The sequence below is a fragment of the Catharus ustulatus genome, chromosome 3, assembly GCF_009819885.2.
Source record: "Catharus ustulatus isolate bCatUst1 chromosome 3, bCatUst1.pri.v2, whole genome shotgun sequence".
NCBI classification, from domain to species: Eukaryota; Metazoa; Chordata; class Aves; order Passeriformes; family Turdidae; genus Catharus; species Catharus ustulatus.
In genome coordinates this window covers 58692773-58712346 of record NC_046223.1, presented here as the reverse complement: position 1 = coordinate 58712346, position 19574 = coordinate 58692773, and the positions used below count along the sequence as shown (strand labels likewise).

The following is a 19574-nucleotide window of genomic DNA, read 5'->3' as shown; positions in this document are numbered from 1 at the left end:
ATTTACTTTTGAAATGGCTGACTTAATTCATCAAGGCTCCAGAGAAGTCAATACAAACATGGAATAATGAAAGGGACATAAATACGTGTATTTCCATTTATGATTACAGTAATTATGGTAGGCAAAGTTTTAATACCATCTAGTACAAATTTGCATTTTGCAGAGTTGATTTTCAGTTTTCTGCTAGTATTCCATAAGCTCAGGCACACTGAGAGGTGTGTTAAGAGGTATTTCAAAAACTATTGTTTAAAGCTACATTTTCTTATTCAGGATCAGAACTCTGATATGTTTTCTTCTCATCCTGCACTGCCCTCTCGATGAGCCCAATTAAAATAATGTGGTTTCGGGAAGAGGTTAAGATTATGTCTTTAGATGTTCCCGGAAGAAAAGTGCAGATGCTAAGGGTATATTATCCAAATACTTTTATTTACAGATGTTTTGTTTTACCTCAGAAATGAAGTACTCTATGGTAATACAACATAAAAGAAAAATAGTGTGATTTCTTTGAAAATATGCTAACTTTAAATTGTTGTTTTGTTGGGTTTTTTTAGTTTTCAGGCAACAAACTAACTATATGTATTATTGTATGCTGAGTATTTCAACAGAAAATCATTACAGAAAAATAGTTATTTCTCTTTGAAAACAGAAAGTAATTTTGTTTACATATCTGATCTTATCACCTAATCAGATTAACTTTAAAGAAAAGTTCAAGAATTCATGTCTAGGGATGTAAATTTGTTTCTAAACCATTTTTAAACATGTTAATGAGATTGCAAATAATACTAGGTTATGTATGGCCAGTATGATTTGTTAATGGGAAGAGTGGTGTTTTGGCAAATAGCCAAAGTGCTTTTGAAGGTCGGATGTTGACAATATATGAAAGTGTTCAAAGGCTGCTCTCTGATTCTATAAAATAATACATTAAAAGATTAATATCCTAAATGGTATCTCAGGGTCAGTTTAATGCTCTGATCTGGTAATTTAATTTTTGCAGTTTTATAAAACTGCTGTTTAATTAATTTGATTTGATTTAGAAAACAGATTAAATTCTACAGCAATAAGAGAAAATGTAGGTTACACCCTTTTTAAAATTTTGGGTGGCCTACCTGTCTTTTATATGATGGGCCTATTTTTTGATTCCTTTATCACTGTCTTTCTATACTGACAGCTTTATTGAAGCTGACAATCTCAAGCTCTTCAGCTTTGCTACCTGCAGGAATAAGGCACATGCTTGCAATGTATTTTCAGCTTGGCACTAGCTGCAAACCCTGAATGGGAATGAAGCTTCAGGGACAAGCAGATGCTTTGCATGCATGAGGACACAGTATCTTTGTGCTGTCTCCATCTTCGGCATCTCAAGCAGAGTTCCCAAGAGACTGTGTACCAGCTTCATAAATCAAGGGTTGCAGCTTCAGAAGCCAATTAGGAATTCAGTGTACGTTTTGGGGTTCTTCACTGCACAAGGAGCAAGAAAGCGCAAAAATGTGGGGGAGGGCTAAAGGATGATGGAGTAGCTAAGATGACAAGATGATGGGCAATTATGAAGAGGAATTGAAAAAAAATTAATAATTTATAACCTGTAGTAAGGAGGGACAACTAATAACATAGAAATATTTCAGAAATGGTAATGGGTAGTTTGCAGTGGCAGTTCTGTTACCCTGATTACATGAATTGTGGTTAAGTGGATAAATTTACAATAGGCATTAAAGAATTGGTTTAGCTATGAGCAGTTGCAAGAATTTGTCATGTAAACCAGCAGAATTATGGTGTGGTTCGATTTTGGTTTTGACTGCATTTTTAGTTGGGAATTCCATGAGGGAAGATGGGATTTGTTGATGTGTGACCTTCTCTCTCCTCAGTCTGTAATTCTTTATCTGTAAGATAAATTACACATGACATCATATCATTTAACAGACACAATTATTTTCCAGAGCAATTTTAACCAGTTGAGTTCTCTTTCTTTATCCAAAAATTATAGGCAAAACAGCAAATACATATTAATAGGTTTGTCACAGATCATCAATCTTACACTTTGAGTAGAGGTTCAAATACCAGTTTTGTATATGCTATTTTAAAAATACAGGTGATTACAACCAAACTTACACCTACATGCAAAAGGTATTGGAGAGCTTCCATGAGAAGCTTTCCATGATTTCTGAAGTTGCTTCTGCTACATTTCTCCATGTATGTGGCTATTGCTTGAAGTCTGTGCATCACAGTGGGCTTTACTTGCCTGCTTCTTTTACCCTCCTCTGCTCTTCTGTAGCTTATGCTGCATGTTCTCACTCCTAGGCATTTCTTGTCTCCTAAAATACTGTGAACAGTGCCTGGTGTTCTCTGTCTCTGTGGAACATCTTTCTATTTATCAATATCTTAAATTTTGTATGTGTTTAATACATGTATTGCACTCTGTGTAGAATAATTTCCACTCTCACAGAGCTCTCCAGCAAAGCTCTTGGGATGGTGTTGTAGAGTAATTTACAGCCTTTGCATCACTAAGCCATTTTTACATCAAGACAAACTACTAATGCAGGGAAATAATACTCTTCTTCCTGGGGATACATAACAGGACATGCCCTTTTCCATGGATTTCTATAAGATGTAGTTGTGCTGTTGAGAATAGTGTTGTTGGTGTCCTCTTCCAGGCCAGTCATGAAAGGCAGGCATTCTGTCTCCCAGCAAAGACTGAAGTGGATTGAAATAAAACCAGAACCCGTTTTTCCTTCTAGGAGAGGGATGCACTGCAGGAGTACACAGAAAAGACAGTGCCTAAGTCATGGGCAAAATCATTATCGTAATAAGCAAGTTCTGCCTGTATTTTAGAAGGGCAGAAGGGAATTGCCTCTTCAAGTATGTGCAGATTCAGGGAACCTCTGTCCTGGCTCTGCCCAGGCAATGATGGATGGATCTGCGCCTAGTGTGCCCCGGGTGACTGCTCCAGTGACAGCAGCATTGATCATCATCATTCCACAGCCCTTTGCTGTGTGGCACTCGCTGCAGCCTCGGCCGCCACCACTCTTCTGCTGTCCATGTACAGATGCTTTTGTTTTGTGATGACACCTGCGTGAAGCAGAGTGATTTCCTAGGCTCCCCCCTCTCCCAACCATGTCCCTCTGAACCCCTCTGGCATTCAGGGGCACCCACAGCCCAGCATGTGTTGGGAGGTGCTGCTCCAATGGATTTTGTCTCCGAGTTGTTGATAGATAGGCTCTCATGGCAGCCTGTCTGGCTGCAAAAAATCTGTATTCCTCACTCAGTACCTGTATCGTCACTCATTGCTCAATTGTATTTCCGCTGCCCTTCAGAAAGTATGTCTTCTTCCAGGGCATATGCTGAAATGGTGTTTTGTCTCAAGAAAAGGGTTTTTTGCATCCCTACTTTCCTTTTTCATGAAACACTACATTATTGGTGCTAAAGCATGTTGCTTCATGGTCATTTGATGAAATGCTTAGAACTTTTCCAGGGAAGAAATTTTCAGGCTCTCTGCCTGCCCCTTGAAGTTAGTGTTTTCCAGATGCTTGTAACATGAATTCTCAAAGCATGTTCAAAGTCCATTTTTGGAAGCTTTTTTAAGGGGCGTATAGAAGGACCCAAAACCTGAGAGCTCAACAGACAGGAGTTTCACTCTGATGAAAGGTGAATTGGTGGCAGGAGCTTCAACCAACTGGATCTTTTAAAAGTGGAAGTAAATGAAAGTCTAGTAGTGAGATATGCATTGAGTAACATGCTTTAAGTGTGATGAAATTTATTTTAAGCCCTTAGGGAAATAGTGTGGGTACCATAAGTTATACTTACATATACTCCTTGCAGAATTGTGGAAGAATGGCCTTAAATGAAGAGCCGTCAGTGCTGCTGTTAATTATTCCTTGCACGCAACTCCAAATAAAGAAGTGGTGAGGTTTTAATTTTGTAATTACCAGAAGACTAATAATTCTTTTGCCAAAGGCCATGGTGATCTTTAAAGTATGTAATGTAATTGCCTTATTCCTGTGGCATTAATTGTGCTCCAAACGTGGTCATCTGTCTTATGAGCAAATGTTACTCTGTTACCTCAAAGAAAACGTGCTATGAATGGTGAAAGGACACAACCTAAAATTCACAGTTCTTTTGTTTGAATTTTTCTGGTTGTAACAGAAGAAGGTTACAAAAGGGGAGACTGTGTATATTTGGTTAGTGTATTCAGCTATGCATTGCAATTCATGTCAGGGCCCAAGAGTTACAGATCTTTACATGAGTGTAGGACACAGAAATTAAGAATGACTATAAAACCCAGCAGACTTAGCAGAGGGATTCAAAGAAATGAAACCACATTTGGCTCACTTAATTTCTATTGGAATGAATCTGTTTGTGACTTGTAAGACATCTTCTGTTTTTAATCTCTAGTAATAAATCTAAGTAATGAGCTCATTACTATAGTGAGCTGCAAGAAAATGTCAAATTTTACATTCGAAGTATCGGAATATGGTTTGACAAGGTGGCTAGGGAAGAATTAAGTTTTCCACCACTAAAATGTGTCTTCCTTCCTTCCTTTGCTTCGACTCCTTGTTTGAAAACATTCAGATACTTGTCTGCTCTTACTTCAGCTAATTCAAATACAGCCCAGTGGAAAAACTGACAGTATTTTTTGGTGCTGTGTTTTTCTATGTTTTTGCTTTCTGTTTAGCAAATTGCAACAGTTTACCTTCCAGTTAAATTAATGCCAAAAAAGTCTGGGCAGCAGGGACAGAGCAGGAGAGAAAGGTAAAATACTTAAGAATGGACAAGAACTACCCTTTCAGCAAGGCAGGGTGCTCATTTGGTTCAGCCACAGTGTAAAACCATGCCCTAAATTGGTGGTTGGGAGGCAGGAATCACTGCAGTTGGACTTCTGTATATTTTTAAGATGGGGAGGCAAGCAGAGCTGTGGAGATGTGCAGAGCATGCTTTCTGTCACACACTGCTACTCCTGCCAGCTCCTGGAGTTTTCAGTTTGATTCCCACTCTGAATTTAAAATCCAACATCTGCAGCATATATACATAAACAGGCCTTTAACACCCACAAAAAGGAATTGTAGCCTTAATTGTCAAAGGATTGAGAAGTAAGGGTTTTCTTCACCTGCCTGGCTTGGAGTAAATAAATGGACATTTATTCACTTTTGCAGTGAATAAATGAAAAATGTAATTTTTTTTTCTCTAGTCTAGGAATGATCTGCATGAGTCATTTTGCCTGTTCTTTTGTTTAATGTATGGGATGCTCTTGGAAAGTTAACAGCAACTGATATTAAAAGTAACTGTGAGAGGTTATGAGGTAACTTTTAGTTTCTCATTAAAGCTGCTCTGCATTTCAATGGTAAAATTACTTTCTTATGGAAAAAATAAATGTTTCTGAGGAAAAGATTGAAATAGCTTGTTATGGAGTCCCAAGGGAATGAGCACTTAATTTAAGTGTATTCCTGGGAGCCAAGTTTCCTCTGTAGCCCTTGCTGCCAGCAGGCAGTCACTGTTAGCCGAGGGCTGAGACTGAGCCTAAGGAGAGTGTCCATTGAAGGGAGGCAGAATGAATTGCCATATCTGCTGGTTCAGTCAAAAGCACGGATTGGGTGTCAACCATCTGAAACCTCCAGTGCCCTGACCTCGGCCGGGCACATACCGCCCTGGCATCTTTCTTTAGCAAAAGATGGAAAGTACAGATTACATCCGATTAGCTTATGGTCTGTTAAACTTAGGGGGAAATATTTTTGCTATTATTTATTTTCTAGACTTCTCAACAACAACAAAAAATTTTGACAACCAATGAAAATACTTTCTTCATGGCATGGAAAGTGTTCAGGCTTAATGCATTCATCTGTAGTTTTCTGGTGGACTTTGTGTTCAGCAGTGGTAGCAGTGAGTTCCTGTGTTCCATGACATCTGAGAATGCGTGGAAAGAAAAATGAGCAGGAAAAACTCCCTCTGTTGGGGGGGCAAGGAGGGAGAGAAAAAAGTATTTGTTACATTCCAAAATCAGTCATAATAATTGAAGTTCACATCAAATAATTGCTAGAGTCAGAATGGACAAACATCTGTCTTATTCATCCCTAGCTATACTAACAAAAATATGATATCCTGTTAGAGAAATCACTGATCATCCTGGTTTATTTTGGCAATTGTGAACCTTGGTATTTTTCACTTTAGACAGAACATTTCAGTACTTTATAGCCAGCGTATCTCTAGTGCCAGGTTCACAGTTCATGTGCTTCTGTGACTTTGAGCTCTTCCTTTCCTGAGTTTACCAGCAGACAGCTGCACCAGAACAGATATGTTTACGTGTGGGGAGTAAATGGCAACTTGCAGCTCAGAGTTTCCATTTCCTTTTACATTGTTCAGGAATCCAGGCTCACAATTTGTCCTCAAGCTTTGCCTCGTGTGTGCATCTGACTTGGCCCTTTATAGTACAAATGTTTTATTTTGACATTGATTTGTTGATACAAAGGGCTGACTAGGGAAAAGATACTTTCACTAGAAATTACCCTCAGTACACATCAAGTTCAATTGTGGATGAAATGGCTTTTTGAAAAATATTCTAAACATCACTTTCTGTAAGGCTTTTAAGCACTATATCAATGTAGGGCTAATGTGGAACCACTTTATGCAGCTTTAGCAAGATAGATGTATTTTTAGATGGAGAAAAATTGCATTTTGTATTAAGAATGATGGTGAAATCTGATTAGCTGCTTGACAAGCGACACTATTTAAGCTATTGTCACATGTAGGTGATTCCCAGATGTCCTTGGTAAGGCAGTAATTACATGAAGGAGGTTATGATAATTATAAACAAGAGACAAAACCATGAGAGTAATTTGTTCATTTGCCTGAACCCTGAAGCAGAATTAAAGACTCCAATGAAGAGTTTGTTCTGACTTTACACCAGCCAACAGACTTCTCTCTATTGCCTAATTTCAGCCCTATGGGCTTCTCCCTCCCCTTTTTCCCCTACCTAATTCTGATATTTTGGGTTCTTGCTCTGAAAGAAAACTGTGGTTTATTGATGATTTTGGTAGCAGGAGTGGGTGAAGTAGATGTGTCTAAATGATCTCTAGAGAGGCCTGTAGCAATTGTGTGTTGTGTTTTGCCTACTGGCTTTTTGACCCAAGGTCCTACAGTTACCCCAACATGTTAGAATAAGCTGCTTTTGGTCACACTCACGTGGATATTTTACGAGAACAAATTATTTGACATTATTTGACCATTTTGATGCTGTTTATTTCTGATATATATGTAAATTAATTGCTAGGTTTGACCTATAGTTCACTCTTAATAGTAATGCAATGGTAGTGCACTGCTGATACATGAAATTTAAATTTTTAATCCTTATTCCAATGTTCCTTATGATGCTTAGGCTCTGAAACTGAAGCATAAAATGAAACAACAGGTTTGCACTTTAGGTTTTGCACTTTGTATGACCACACAGTGAGATTCCAGAAAGCTCTACTAACTGAAAATTTCATCCAGAACATAATCTTTTAGCACTTCTCCAGCTCATCACTGAGTCTTGTCAGTGCAGGGATCCATAAGGCAAAACAAGGGCTGGAACTGTAATAACACTGATCTAGGTCAGTATATGTTTGCCATGGAGTTGTGTTCTCAGCCTGGAAATGCAAATACCTGTGTGTTTTCCATGAGCTTGCTGAAGGCAAATAATTTACCTCTTTACTTTCATTAAAACTGCACTAGAACTGTGTTTGTGGCCTGGAAACCAAAGCAAGCAGTTAACAACATGCTGGTATCGATTACAAACCCCCTACCTGCTTTCAGGGCAGCAGCCTGGGTAGCTGTGATTCATGGAGCTGGGGAATGGTCTCTTGGCAGGGCATAGCATAAACAGGCATCTGGGGGGGGACGGGGAGCTGAAGCTGGGCAAAAATGTACAGGCAGGTAGTAGTGCCCAAAATTTATGTGAGTTCACCTGTAATTCTCTTCTATTGACAAACAATGTATGAGAAATTATTATAAAAATTAATGGGCCTGCGTATTACTATAATTTTCTGTTGTAAAGTGATTAGCTCACCGCGTACTACTTTCAATTCCTGTTGTTACATTTAACGTGATTAGCTGGTTTATCTCATGATCATTGAATGTAGAGTAGTTTGAAACTTCCCATTCGTAGTCTGTGTTTTTCATTGACGCTTTCATTTGAAAGCAGGAAACAATCTGAAAGTAATTGTATTAAGTGTTTCAGCACAAAGATTTTAAAATATAATAGCTTGGCATGTTATTCTGTCTTCTTACTATTCCTTGGAGGAAATAAAATGGAGTTGCAACTTTCATCCAGGCAGCTTTTCTACTACATCCTGTTTCCTTCCGCACGCTGGAGAGAGCACTGACGTTTGTCTCCCTTTCCTCTGCTTCCAATGAAAAAACCCCGGTCTCCATGTTGTAGCACTCACTCCGGTGAACTCTGATCCAGTATTTGGGTTGTTTAGGCAAATGGGAATTTTGACCTCCATATCAAAGGGAAGATTGCAAAGAACAGAGGGATGTTCACAGCCCTGACTGCCTGGACCGCCTGAAGGGTGGCTTGCTGTGCAAGCAGTTGCTGTGGAAGGCTGACATCTCTGCTTTTCTCCCACTGAAAGGCAGACTTGCAATCCCCCCTTTCTCAGAGGGAAACTGACCCTTGAAAAGGTTTGGCATGAAATGGATTAACTCCCTGGAAACTTTGTTTGGAAATGTTAGGAGACTGCTATGTATATGTGCTGGCAATCTCTGAGAGAGACAAATTATTTTCCCACCCTCTCAAGCACTTGGTAGTTTATCTGTTGTTTATATTAAAGATTGATCGTGGCTATATATTCCTAATTCAGGGCTCCCATTAATCACCCTATGCCACATAAGAGACTGGAGAAGAAGAATGAGGGTTACTGGAAAGCAGAAATGTGATCTCTGGCTCTGCTTTTAATGTGACTTATCCTGGCATTAGCTTTGCTCCTATGAATTACTGCGTTTGTGTAAACATCTTTCCTTTTTTTTTCTCCCCCATGTTTGGTGTGTCTGTTTTTCTCAGGGCTATTTAGAAAAAGATGATATGGTTATTACAATGATTGAGGAGAACGTTAATCATGACACTTGCCATGTTGCTATTTCAAGAGGTCCCTGCTCCCCCCAGCAGGCCCACCCCCTTGTTTGCTACTCCTTGCTTCCTCTCCCAGCCCCAGCAGCCATTTCCTCCCAAAGAGCAGATCCAGGCAATTGTTTCAGCCTGTGCAAAACGAAGAAGAGGTGGAAAAGGACCAGTGGGGTTAGGACAAATGCACAAAGGCTGGGACTTCCTAAAGTGCATTGGCTGCCAACACTGAGATACTTTGTGCTGCAGCAACAGAGCAGATCTGTGTGTCCTCCTCCTTGACCCTGCTGAAAGGTTGCCAATCCTGAAATGTTCAATCAGCCATTTGTGGTCCCTTCCCCTCCTAAGCATGAGAGACAAAACTGCTGGCAAGACGGAAAGAGAAGGGAATATATGAGGTTTTACAAGTTGATTTGGGCTATGAGAACACGTTTTCAGCCCTGCTCGGAGTCAGGTCCAGAAGCCTCTGGAGCAAGCTGTTTTCCCACCCTGACTTGTCTGCCTGAACGTCCCATCTTTGAGAGGTGTGCACTGAGCCCAGCCCTTTAATGTGTTCTGATGGGAAATCATTGCATCAGTAAATTTTCAGCCAACAGGAGTTTAATCCCTTGCATTTCTTCTTTGTTTGTCTTTACCTAATATAAAGAAATTACTTGGATTTTAAAAGAAGCAATCAAAATATTTACTATTTGACAAAGCAGGACAAATTCGCTCTGAAGAGAGTGGTATCATTTAATACAGGTTGTCTTGTCTTTATTTGTAGCTTCACTAAACATACTTTGCCACGTGTTTTCTAATCCTGCACAGATTTTTCTCTTGAGTCATGTTACATTCTTGTCTGACTTCTTCGGTGCAAAATCCCATTATTAAATTTGCAATTTAACAGCATATTCAACACTGAGATGTGACTGTAACTGCTGGTTTGTGTTTATAACTAAACATCCTCTCCAAAAAAGCAAGACATCACTAGAAATTCTGCAAACCTAGGAGAATTTAGGTCCATTAATTGTGATGGAAGCACATCTTTAGTGAAATCAAAGGTGGAGGAATAATATAGGAAAGTCTTATATCTGAGAGTTTGCAATCATTTTACACATAATTGCACAGAAACAGTGATTTTAGAGGACTAGGTATTTTTAAAATACTTTGGTTCAAAATAATTTAGATTGCTGGGCTCCCCCCCATGTAACTACCTTTGATGGCATACTGTACATATAAGAATAAGAGAATTTATTTCTGAATTGAGAATAGGTTTTTAATCAGACTCAGTAATGTAAATAGACCTCTGTTTAAAAGTTCATTCAAAAGTGAGTACTGGTGTGTATTTAAGTGCACTATATGCTGAAGTAGAAATATCCTCCAGTGTTTAACCAAAAGCATGTTTAATGTGTGGTTTTGTTTTGTTTTCTTAATGTTTAACAGTAACTGAAGCTGGCTTTGGTGCTGACATTGGGATGGAGAAATTCTTCAACATCAAATGCAGAGCGTCTGGCTTGGTTCCCAGTGTGGTTGTACTTGTTGCTACAGTGAGGGCTTTGAAGATGCATGGAGGTGGACCAAATGTAAGTTTTTGCACCTTTCTTGGAACTATCAAATTGTTGCTAATATTTGAAATAAGTAAAATACCTTGATTTAAGAAATATTTGGAGTAGTCTATGGGGCAGTATTTAGATAACCCTTCTGAGATGCCTCATTGTATAGATGTTATCACTACAGTTAATGCTATCTCTAAAATTAAACCACAAATTAAAGAAGAGGGATGAAAGAGCTCTGAAGAAGTACTGTATTTGCAGAGCAAGGGAAGTTTGTTGCATTAAAAAAAAAAAAGCTCTAAGAGAGATATATATTCTTTTCCCTGACTTCTGAAGTAGCATTTGTAAGTGCATTGAAGTTGTCACAGGCTGGGAAATTTGACAGCCGAGGAGGAATGAGATGAGTTTGAGTTGCAGTGTGTGAGTAGAAGTTATCATTCACATTGTTGGTGAAGGTTTTAAGATTTCCTTCACTCCAGGAATAAGTACCCCTTATGTCCTTTTATTTTGCTCAGATTATTTCTCTCTGGCATGCTGAAGTAACTGATGAAAATTTTGCAAGGGTTTTCCTGGTGTACCAAGAGTCACCAATGCATCTTCTTTTGCTATCTAAGCCACAAAGACATTTTACAGATTACTGATTGTGGAAATGCTCCCTGAATGTGCAATCAGATCAGACTCTGCTAGCCAAGCAGAGAGACACTTAACTCCCAGGAACACTTTCATCTGCCCAGCAGCATGCTAGAGAGTGATGCTGCCAGGGAAACAATCACGATGGGAGAAAATACCAGAGCTGTTTCCACAGCCACAACATTTTAGAATGCATGGTTTCCCTTACAGCTACTCTCTAAGAGTTAAAGCCAAGCTACTCTTTTTCAGTCTTTCAGGTTGATATAATTATATAATTTGCTATCGTTTTAGTACACTTCTAATGCATACTTTCTTTATTTTGAATTGTATTTCTCCATCCCTATCGAGGCACGTATATTTTCACATGTTATCACTCAATCTAGCAAAAATAGGACTTAAATATGTCTTAATAACTGTCTCTATTTCTGTCTCACTTGTGTCCTTAGAAGTTTAAAGGTTTCATTTGTTTACAAATGTGATGCATTCATCACTGAGGCATGTAGGGTACCAGATACTTCTACTGGGAGGTTAACTATAAAAAGGACTAATGCTGGAGACAAATGTAAGTCTGGTGCCTGGGACTGACATTATGTGGTCTTTAGAGACTCAGTACAGTACCTCAGTACCCTCGTGATGCACTTTGCATGTATACCTTTGTGCTTCCCAGCAAATTACTTGCATGCAGTTCCTTGCTATGGGCAGTAATTAAAGGACATCAAAGAAAATGTTCTTCTGTGCTGCTGATATTTCTTCAGCTGTTGGAAGTTGCTGCCTATTGTCTTTGCGCTGCTGGTGTGCTGTAACAACATGTAGAATGAGATCCAGCTGCCTCCCCTGGTAGTCTTTTGCAACTAATTGCTGAGGCATTACCTGTGTCTCACTACCCAAATACAATAGGAAGTGTTGCTATTGTTTGTGTGCTGGTGCAACTTGGAATAAAACACAAGCTGTAGTCAGGCTGTGATGGTGTGTGCACTGGTATGGGTTACCTGGCAGTACAGAAAACAAACAGAATTGCACTTCAGACCTTTTAGGGTTATGACAAGTACCAATCTGTGATGACTTTGTTTATTATTACCTGATCCCAGGTAACTGCTGGTGCCCCCTTGAAGAAAGAATACACAGAAGAGGTAAGAGGAATTGTTATAAAACTTTAAAGAGGTTTTTGTTTAAAGAAACAATATGGTGTGCAGAGACTCACCATCTCATCTTCCCTCAGCCCTTTTGTGTTATCCCTCTTAGGTGTATGATGTGTGTGACTGCGTGATGGATTGTAAGAAGGAACTGAAAGAGCTGAAAAATAACCTTTTTTCAATAGTTTTTCTAGGGACACTAAGTCTTCAGACTGATGAACATAGAGGCATTTATAGAAGCACAAGAGCAGAGAGGTGTAGGAGTTAAGGACACTTCCTGAAATTATTGATAGCATAACCTGTTCATTAAACAATAAGTTTAATATGTTTATGCTTCACATTTTGGGTGGGATGTCACTCTTCAAACAAAGAGTGAGTTCTGATGGTTTGTTTTCTTTGTTACTTACTCCAGACAAATTCTGGTCTTCTGCTTGTATGAGGCTAAGGATATGTGTTTTGTTACAACTAAGACAAGGCCTACAAAATGTGATGTAAAAGAGCAGATAAGGAAATCCAGCAATGTGCTTTTATATGGGTTATGTATGTGTATACATGAATGCTGCATCTAACACATCTGTATCTCAAACCCCACCCCACTGCTGCAGCCTGTTTATAAACTTTGCAAACAGCAGCCTAATATCCCTTTCACAATCATGACAAGCAACCAGTCATCAGCTGCACCATCTTCCTGTGTCTCAGAAGAGAGCAATGGCTTCATGTACAAATTCTGGACACTGCTTACTTACTTAAATATGTCTGATACTTATTAATTGGAATGAGAAGTAATAAGTGCCAGAATACTTTCATCTGGAAGAATTTCACTTGTCTGCAACTGTCATGATCAGCACTGTTTATGTCCACTTAAATTTATGGAAAATTCTTTGGCTGGAGAAAACTTTATGTATCTTACCATTTCCATTTATTTTTATTTAATTGCACAGAACCTCCAGCTGGTAGCTGATGGCTGCTGTAATCTACAGAAACAGATTCAAATTACTCAGCTCTTTGGAGTTCCTGTTGTGGTTGCTCTAAACGTCTTCAAGTAAGTCGGTACTTTCATTACTCTTGTGAGTAAATACAGAGTTCAAATACCTCACTTTTCTTGGTTTTCAAATTATTCAATTTGGCATGAGCAAAGAAGCTATTAAAGAATTTCCTTTTTTCATCATGAATATAAAGATATATAAGTTCTTAGCTTGTTCTTAACATTTTAAAACCAACCAAAAAGAAGTATATACTATAATGGAGCTGATAATCTTCCTGTTAATTAGCTATAACAATTACAAAATTTTCTGGAAACATGTAAATACATATGCTATATATAAATGTATTATGTGTATGACACAATTTCTATATATACCTGCTTTACCACAGCTGATGGTAAAATAAGGCTAAGTTTATAAGCCTGTAAAAGAGAACTAATTAAACAGAATAATGAGATGGGACTGTTTGGTTGGCAGAACTGACTCTCCAGCTGAGATTGATCTGGTGTGTAAGATTGCGAAGGAGTCTGGAGCATTTGATGCTGTACCCTGCAATCACTGGTCAGCTGGTGGTAGAGGAGCAATAAAATTAGCTCAAGCTGTGGAAAAGGCAGTCAATCAAAAAAACAATTTCAAATATCTCTACAACTTGGAGGTAAGATTTCTTTTTTTTTTTTTAATGAATACATTCTGCATCAGAATTGGATTTAAAACAAGAACATTGAGAACATTGAAACAAAGTTATCTAAAATACTTAGATAGGAACTTGCCTTGGTCTAAAATCATAAAAGCTGGAGAGAACAAGCAATCTGTGGCTTGTCTAATCAGGGAGCAGGGTGCTCACTGGTAATGATTGTTACTTAGTGCATTGTGCAATACATCTGATACTTTAATGTTTAACACAGAAGTATGTATGCAGATGGAATACTCACAAATTATTTTGGGAGACTTCTCCCAAGGTCTCACAGTGGTAGTATTCATCCCGTTGGCTGGATGAAAGGAGATGCAGTTGCTGTCTCACAGTCACAGGTATTGCAGGCACTGTCAGTTTGAGAAGGATGTGACAGCCAGCTCATCCATGCTCACTTCTGCCCAGCCCAGGCAGGACAACACAGGGAGGAAGCACTGCCCTTACCTGCACCCACCTACACAGCACAGCTCTCAGGTGAACACAGAGAGCACAGGTGACCTAGTCCTGTTCCTTCTCTCCTGATGATCAGCTTGGAGTCTGCCAGTACAGTATGGTGCACAGAATACATGGGTCACTGCTGCTTCTGCTGGTCCCAGGTCCTCAGTCTATTCAGGAGCAGCCCCCTGGGCTTCTGTCCTGCTCCAGCTGATGGCACCAGAGTCCACAAGCCCCTGAGGTTCACAGCTCTTTACAACTGCTGGGCACAGCCCTTTCCTCACGCTCTGTCCTCCTACATATACATTTAGAGCAGAGAGCACACCCACACAAAAGGCAGATTTAATAAGAATGGAGAGATCCTCAAGCACATAGCTCGGTTAGTCAGACTACTGGCCAGACACCTTTACACACAACTGACCCCTTCTTCCTCTATTCTCTCCTTTTCTTCCCACGCTTGTTCCTTTTTAATACACCTTGATTACTCCCTTTTCCTCTATTTGCTCCTTCCACTAAACAATATTTACACATTCCCACAATCCTCTTTGAAAATCCCATCATAAGGTTCGCACAGTCCCAAAATCTGCTTTTTCAGACATCCCAGACAGTCCTATGCTGCTGTATGCAATCACTTCCTTTCATTTGAAAGTTTTCTGATCAAAGAGTTTCCCCATTCACCCACCTTGATGCATTTCACACCAAGGACAATGGTCTCATCTTCCCCTTGGATTGTCATAGGAAACAGACAATTCAGTGTGCTCTAATTTTCACTGATTAGGTTTTTCCAGTGATTACATTACAGAGGGTTCATCCATTCGTCCATCATTGTTCCTTTGATCCTTGCTGGGGCTTTGGGGCTAATTTGCTTAGCCCTTAGATAACCTAACAAAGGATAGTGTGGTCCAAGCTTCAATCCTATGTCTGCCAGATCTAGTGACTCTTTTTCCATGCCTTGGACACTGTTACTGCAGTTGTCTGCAAGGTAACATCACAGCATTGTGAGCTGTCACGAGGAGCTTGGACCCCTGGGAGCACTGGAGGTGCTGGGGTACCACTGTGCTGGCAGAACATTTGGAGGGAAATATTGCCAAGAATGTTATACAAATGATTTCTCAGGACCTTCCTGGCTATTCCAAATGTGGGTGGGTTTAAATCTGAGCAGCCAAACAGACTTCTCTGGCTCCAAGAAAGCCCTTGTCAAGTTTCAGATTCTGTGCCTGTGCTACTTAAGTTACTTTAGAAAATGTTCAAATGCTATTTTTTTACAACAGAACTTCAGCTTCATTCTTTTAAATGGCTGGAAGTTCCTGTTTTGATTCTTCTCTCCAGAAAAAAGTTCAGCCTGAGGTAGATATGCCCTACAGTGACATTTCGTTCTCTCTTGCCCTTGATATGCACCCTGTATCTGTTGCACCCATTTTAGTTTTTCTTTCCACCTCCCCTGCTGTTTTACAAAATCCAGTCAACCTGTATCAGTATTAATGCCTGCCCTGACAGAATGGATGGAAATGTGTTGGGAATATTAGTATGTATTCAAGGCATTTTGTCTTTGCAACATTTTTACAGCTGAAAAATGGACTATGTGTAAGCCTTCCTAAGTTTGTCTCTACTGAGATGCTCTGAAAACTAAGGCTGTCATCTTTTGGGGCTTGTGTAATAAAATGGAGGGAAAAAATTCTTTGATAAATACATGTAATAGTTTTCCCCACTAGACACTTTTGTTACAGGGATAGCACATTAGCCTTTGACAAGGCTCATGCTTAAGCTCTGATGTTACTATACACTGTGTAGCTTACAATCTGGTGGTGCGAGTGAGTAAAAGGGATTGGTAGGGGTGGATTCTGCCTATAAAGAAAATCAGATTGATTTCCACTTTAATGTCTTTCCCAGACACATTGTTCCATGCTGTGTTGCATAAGCAGCATGATCTTAGCACAAAGGGAATGAATCACATCTTTACATTGACTTAGTATCCTGTAACTTCACACAAGTATTGTAAGCCTCAAAAATATGTTGAAGGGATTTTATAAAACATATAAAGATTTTTAAATACTGTAAAAAAGTACATTCAGGCCAACAAAAACAGTAAAGTTTAAAGTTCAGGCTTCTGTTTCATCCTTACTGTGCAAAGGATGGGGGCTGAAGCAGCTGGAAGTAGGAGAGTGAAACAGCAATGCTGTCACTTTTACAGTGTGTAGGTCAATTGGTTACTAGGTTCACAGAGAAGGGAAGGAAAGCCACCTCTCCCAAATAAGCCTGCCCTGATTTTTTTGTTGTTGTTGTTATAGCAATTTTGAGGTGTGGTTTCTGCTGTTCAAAGGGGTAAAATTAAGAAATTTAAGGAAGATAAGAAGCAGTAAAATGGGACTCAGATTATTTCCCCCCTCATTGTGCCTAAAGGAGGTGTAAGTGAAAGGACGTAGTTCCATCCCTTACCTGATTGTCAGATTTGTCCAGTTACTGGAATAATATTAAGTCCTGGTTGCCTCAAGTTTCACAGGATTTACTGTGGTTCTGTTTTCTTCCCCTTTTGGAAGGTCAAAGAGGGGAAATACTCTGCTTGAAACCACCACCACTTCATTCATATATCTGTCTGTCTTCATGAGATTACTCTATTGTTCCCTTTACTCCACCTCTCCATTTACAGTAAATTCACGAATACAAGCCGCACTGACTATAAGCCGCATCTCTGGGTGTTGGCAAATATTTTGGTTTTTGTCCATAGATAAGCCGCACCCGAATATAAGCCGCTCTGTCGTTCGCAGCGAGGACCCGCGTGCAATTAGTAACAGAACCGCGGGAGGGCGGGGTTTACTGGCTGAGCTAAGGCTGTGCAGGCTCGGCCCGCTAGGGGCCGCTGACGGGGCCAGGTGGTCCAGCACAGTGCTGCAGCTCGGGGCCGGCCGGCGCTGCCACTGGGCTCGGTCACCCCGGGTCGGCGCTGCCCCACGGTGGCAGGCAGGGACGGAGCTTCCCCTGCTCCTACGGCAGCGGCGGCGGGCGGGGACGGAGCTTTCCCGCGCCCGTGGCGCCGGCGGCGGGCAGGGACGGAGTTTCCCCGCTCCTGCCGCGGCGGCGGCGGGCGGGGACAAAGCACCCCGTCGGCTCCCCGAGCCGCGGCAATGGCTGCGCGGGGCTCCCGTCGGCTCCCCGGGCCGCAGCAATGGCGGCGCGGGCTTCCCCCCCCTCCCCGGGCCGCGGTAGGGGCGGCCCGGGTCCCCCCTCTCCTCCCCGGGCCGCGGCAATGGCGGCGCCGGGCCCCCCCCGTCTCTCCCCTGGGCTGTGGCAGAGGAGGAAAGAGAGCTCTCCCGCCTCTCTCCCCGCCCCCCGTGCTGCCTGCAGGGAGCCAGGCTCCACCCGCGGTGCAACAGAGTAGCGATTTGTAACAATCGCAAAATGCCGACTTTGCAGCTGCTCGGCTCAGCACTCTGGCAGGCACTTCTGAGGTTGTATTAGCCGCTCCTGATTATTAGCCGCATTTCCGGTTTAGGAGCAAAATCTTAGTCAAATTGGTGCGGCTTGTATTCGTGAAATTACTGTAATCCTTTGATATATATATGTACCTTGTTTTCCTGTCAGAAAACTTCATCAGAATTTGGTTCCAGAACTGGCTATAATTGGGGAAAACTCCAACAGCACAGACTACTGTGCTGTAACAGGTTCGTTCAATATTTTGATAGAAAGCATCATCCAGGGTATTTAAAAAAGAAAGCTTCAAACTCTTATTTGTAAAACTGGTTTCTATCCTTTCTCTCTAGTTAGAACAAACTTTGCAGTAAACTGTATTATTAGTGTGCAGTCAGACAAGTAATTAGAGGATAGCCCAGGTCAAGTGGGCTCTTTTTGTTTCATTTTTTTTTTCCAAATGCATTCATCTCTGTAGTGCTTTATGTAATTTTCAAATACATCTTTGAAAACAAAAGCTTCCTTGAGGATGTTTACAAATGTGTATAGTGTGAGAAGGGCACTAGAAGAAAGTATTTTCTAGATCTGTGAAATGGTAGTTAAAAGTTGAGAATCAGCTGTTTTTTTCTGAGGTATTTTTATAGATTTATACCATCTTGTCCAGTGATACCTGAGCATGTGCCAAATGAGCAGTTTTAGACATTGGACACAACACAGTTGTGTCAGTTCAGGACTCAGGCTCTGCTTCTGTTCAGACTCATAGCAAGGTAGTCTAATTAGAAGACTGTGCTAATTTTATTCCTTGAAGCATCTAATTTGGTCTCTTTAAACTTCCTTGGGTGTCAGTCCATGATAACTCTTCTACAATCCCACTTTCAGATGGCTTTTTGGGTTCTCTTTATTTATTTCTCTATGCAGGCAATTTTATTTTTTTTTATCCTAGTGGCTGCTGCTTGTAGTTTAACTTTTTTTTAGTCTTGATTGCAGCAAAGGTTTGTTTGACATTTGGTATAAGATGAACAAATATTTTTAGGGGGTTTGAATGAGAACAGAATAGCTCATATACGGTTTTGGGAGTGTGTATGTGTGGCAGTCATTTCATGGATCCAATACTATTATTGCCCATGTAAAAGTGTGAGAAAATAACAGAAACAGTGTACCCCAAAATGCTTACAGTATTAGGAATTGCACAGGTTGGGGGTGGTTCAGGAGCCAGGATGAGTTTTCATATTATAGACTTCAGAGTTTATAACATAGTTTAAAATATTATTGTCTGTAACTGAAGTAAATACTATGGTATTGCGTGGTTTAAGTGTGGATTTTTGCCCCCTGTGCACAATAACCTCTGTTAAGTTACTGTTGAGTTGGTTTCTTGCAGAGTGTTTCTCTTCAGTGTTTGAAGGATGGGTTTGTTTAAAAGGCCTCCTGAACTCTTTGTGAAATATCTGTGGCAGCTTATTTTAATATCTATGCTTGCTACATATGGAAAATATCAAAATATCAATCCTCTTATCACTGTTGACTTCCCTTCTGGGTTCAGTTTTCTTGAAGTATGGGTCTTTAAGTTGCAGCAGAAAGCTATTACTCAAAATAAAGTTGACTGAACCATTAAAAGTAAGTTTAGATAACTAGGGGGAGGAAAGGAGAGGATGGAAAAGCATCCCATTCCCAAATTTCTCTGGC

General features: G+C 40.4%; 1 protein-coding gene across 2 annotated transcripts in view; it reads left to right on the top strand.

Annotated features, from left to right (window-relative positions):
• MTHFD1L (methylenetetrahydrofolate dehydrogenase (NADP+ dependent) 1 like) overlaps positions 1-19574 on the top strand; it is a 144808-nt gene that overhangs the window by 69873 nt on the left and 55361 nt on the right. For both annotated transcript variants that reach the window (XM_033055572.1, XM_033055573.1), the window contains 4 exons: positions 10505-10644; positions 12333-12374; positions 13319-13419; positions 13838-14015. In XM_033055572.1, the coding sequence (XP_032911463.1) occupies positions 10505-10644; positions 12333-12374; positions 13319-13419; positions 13838-14015 (461 nt within the window). The remainder of the gene's footprint in view (positions 1-10504; positions 10645-12332; positions 12375-13318; positions 13420-13837; positions 14016-19574) is intronic.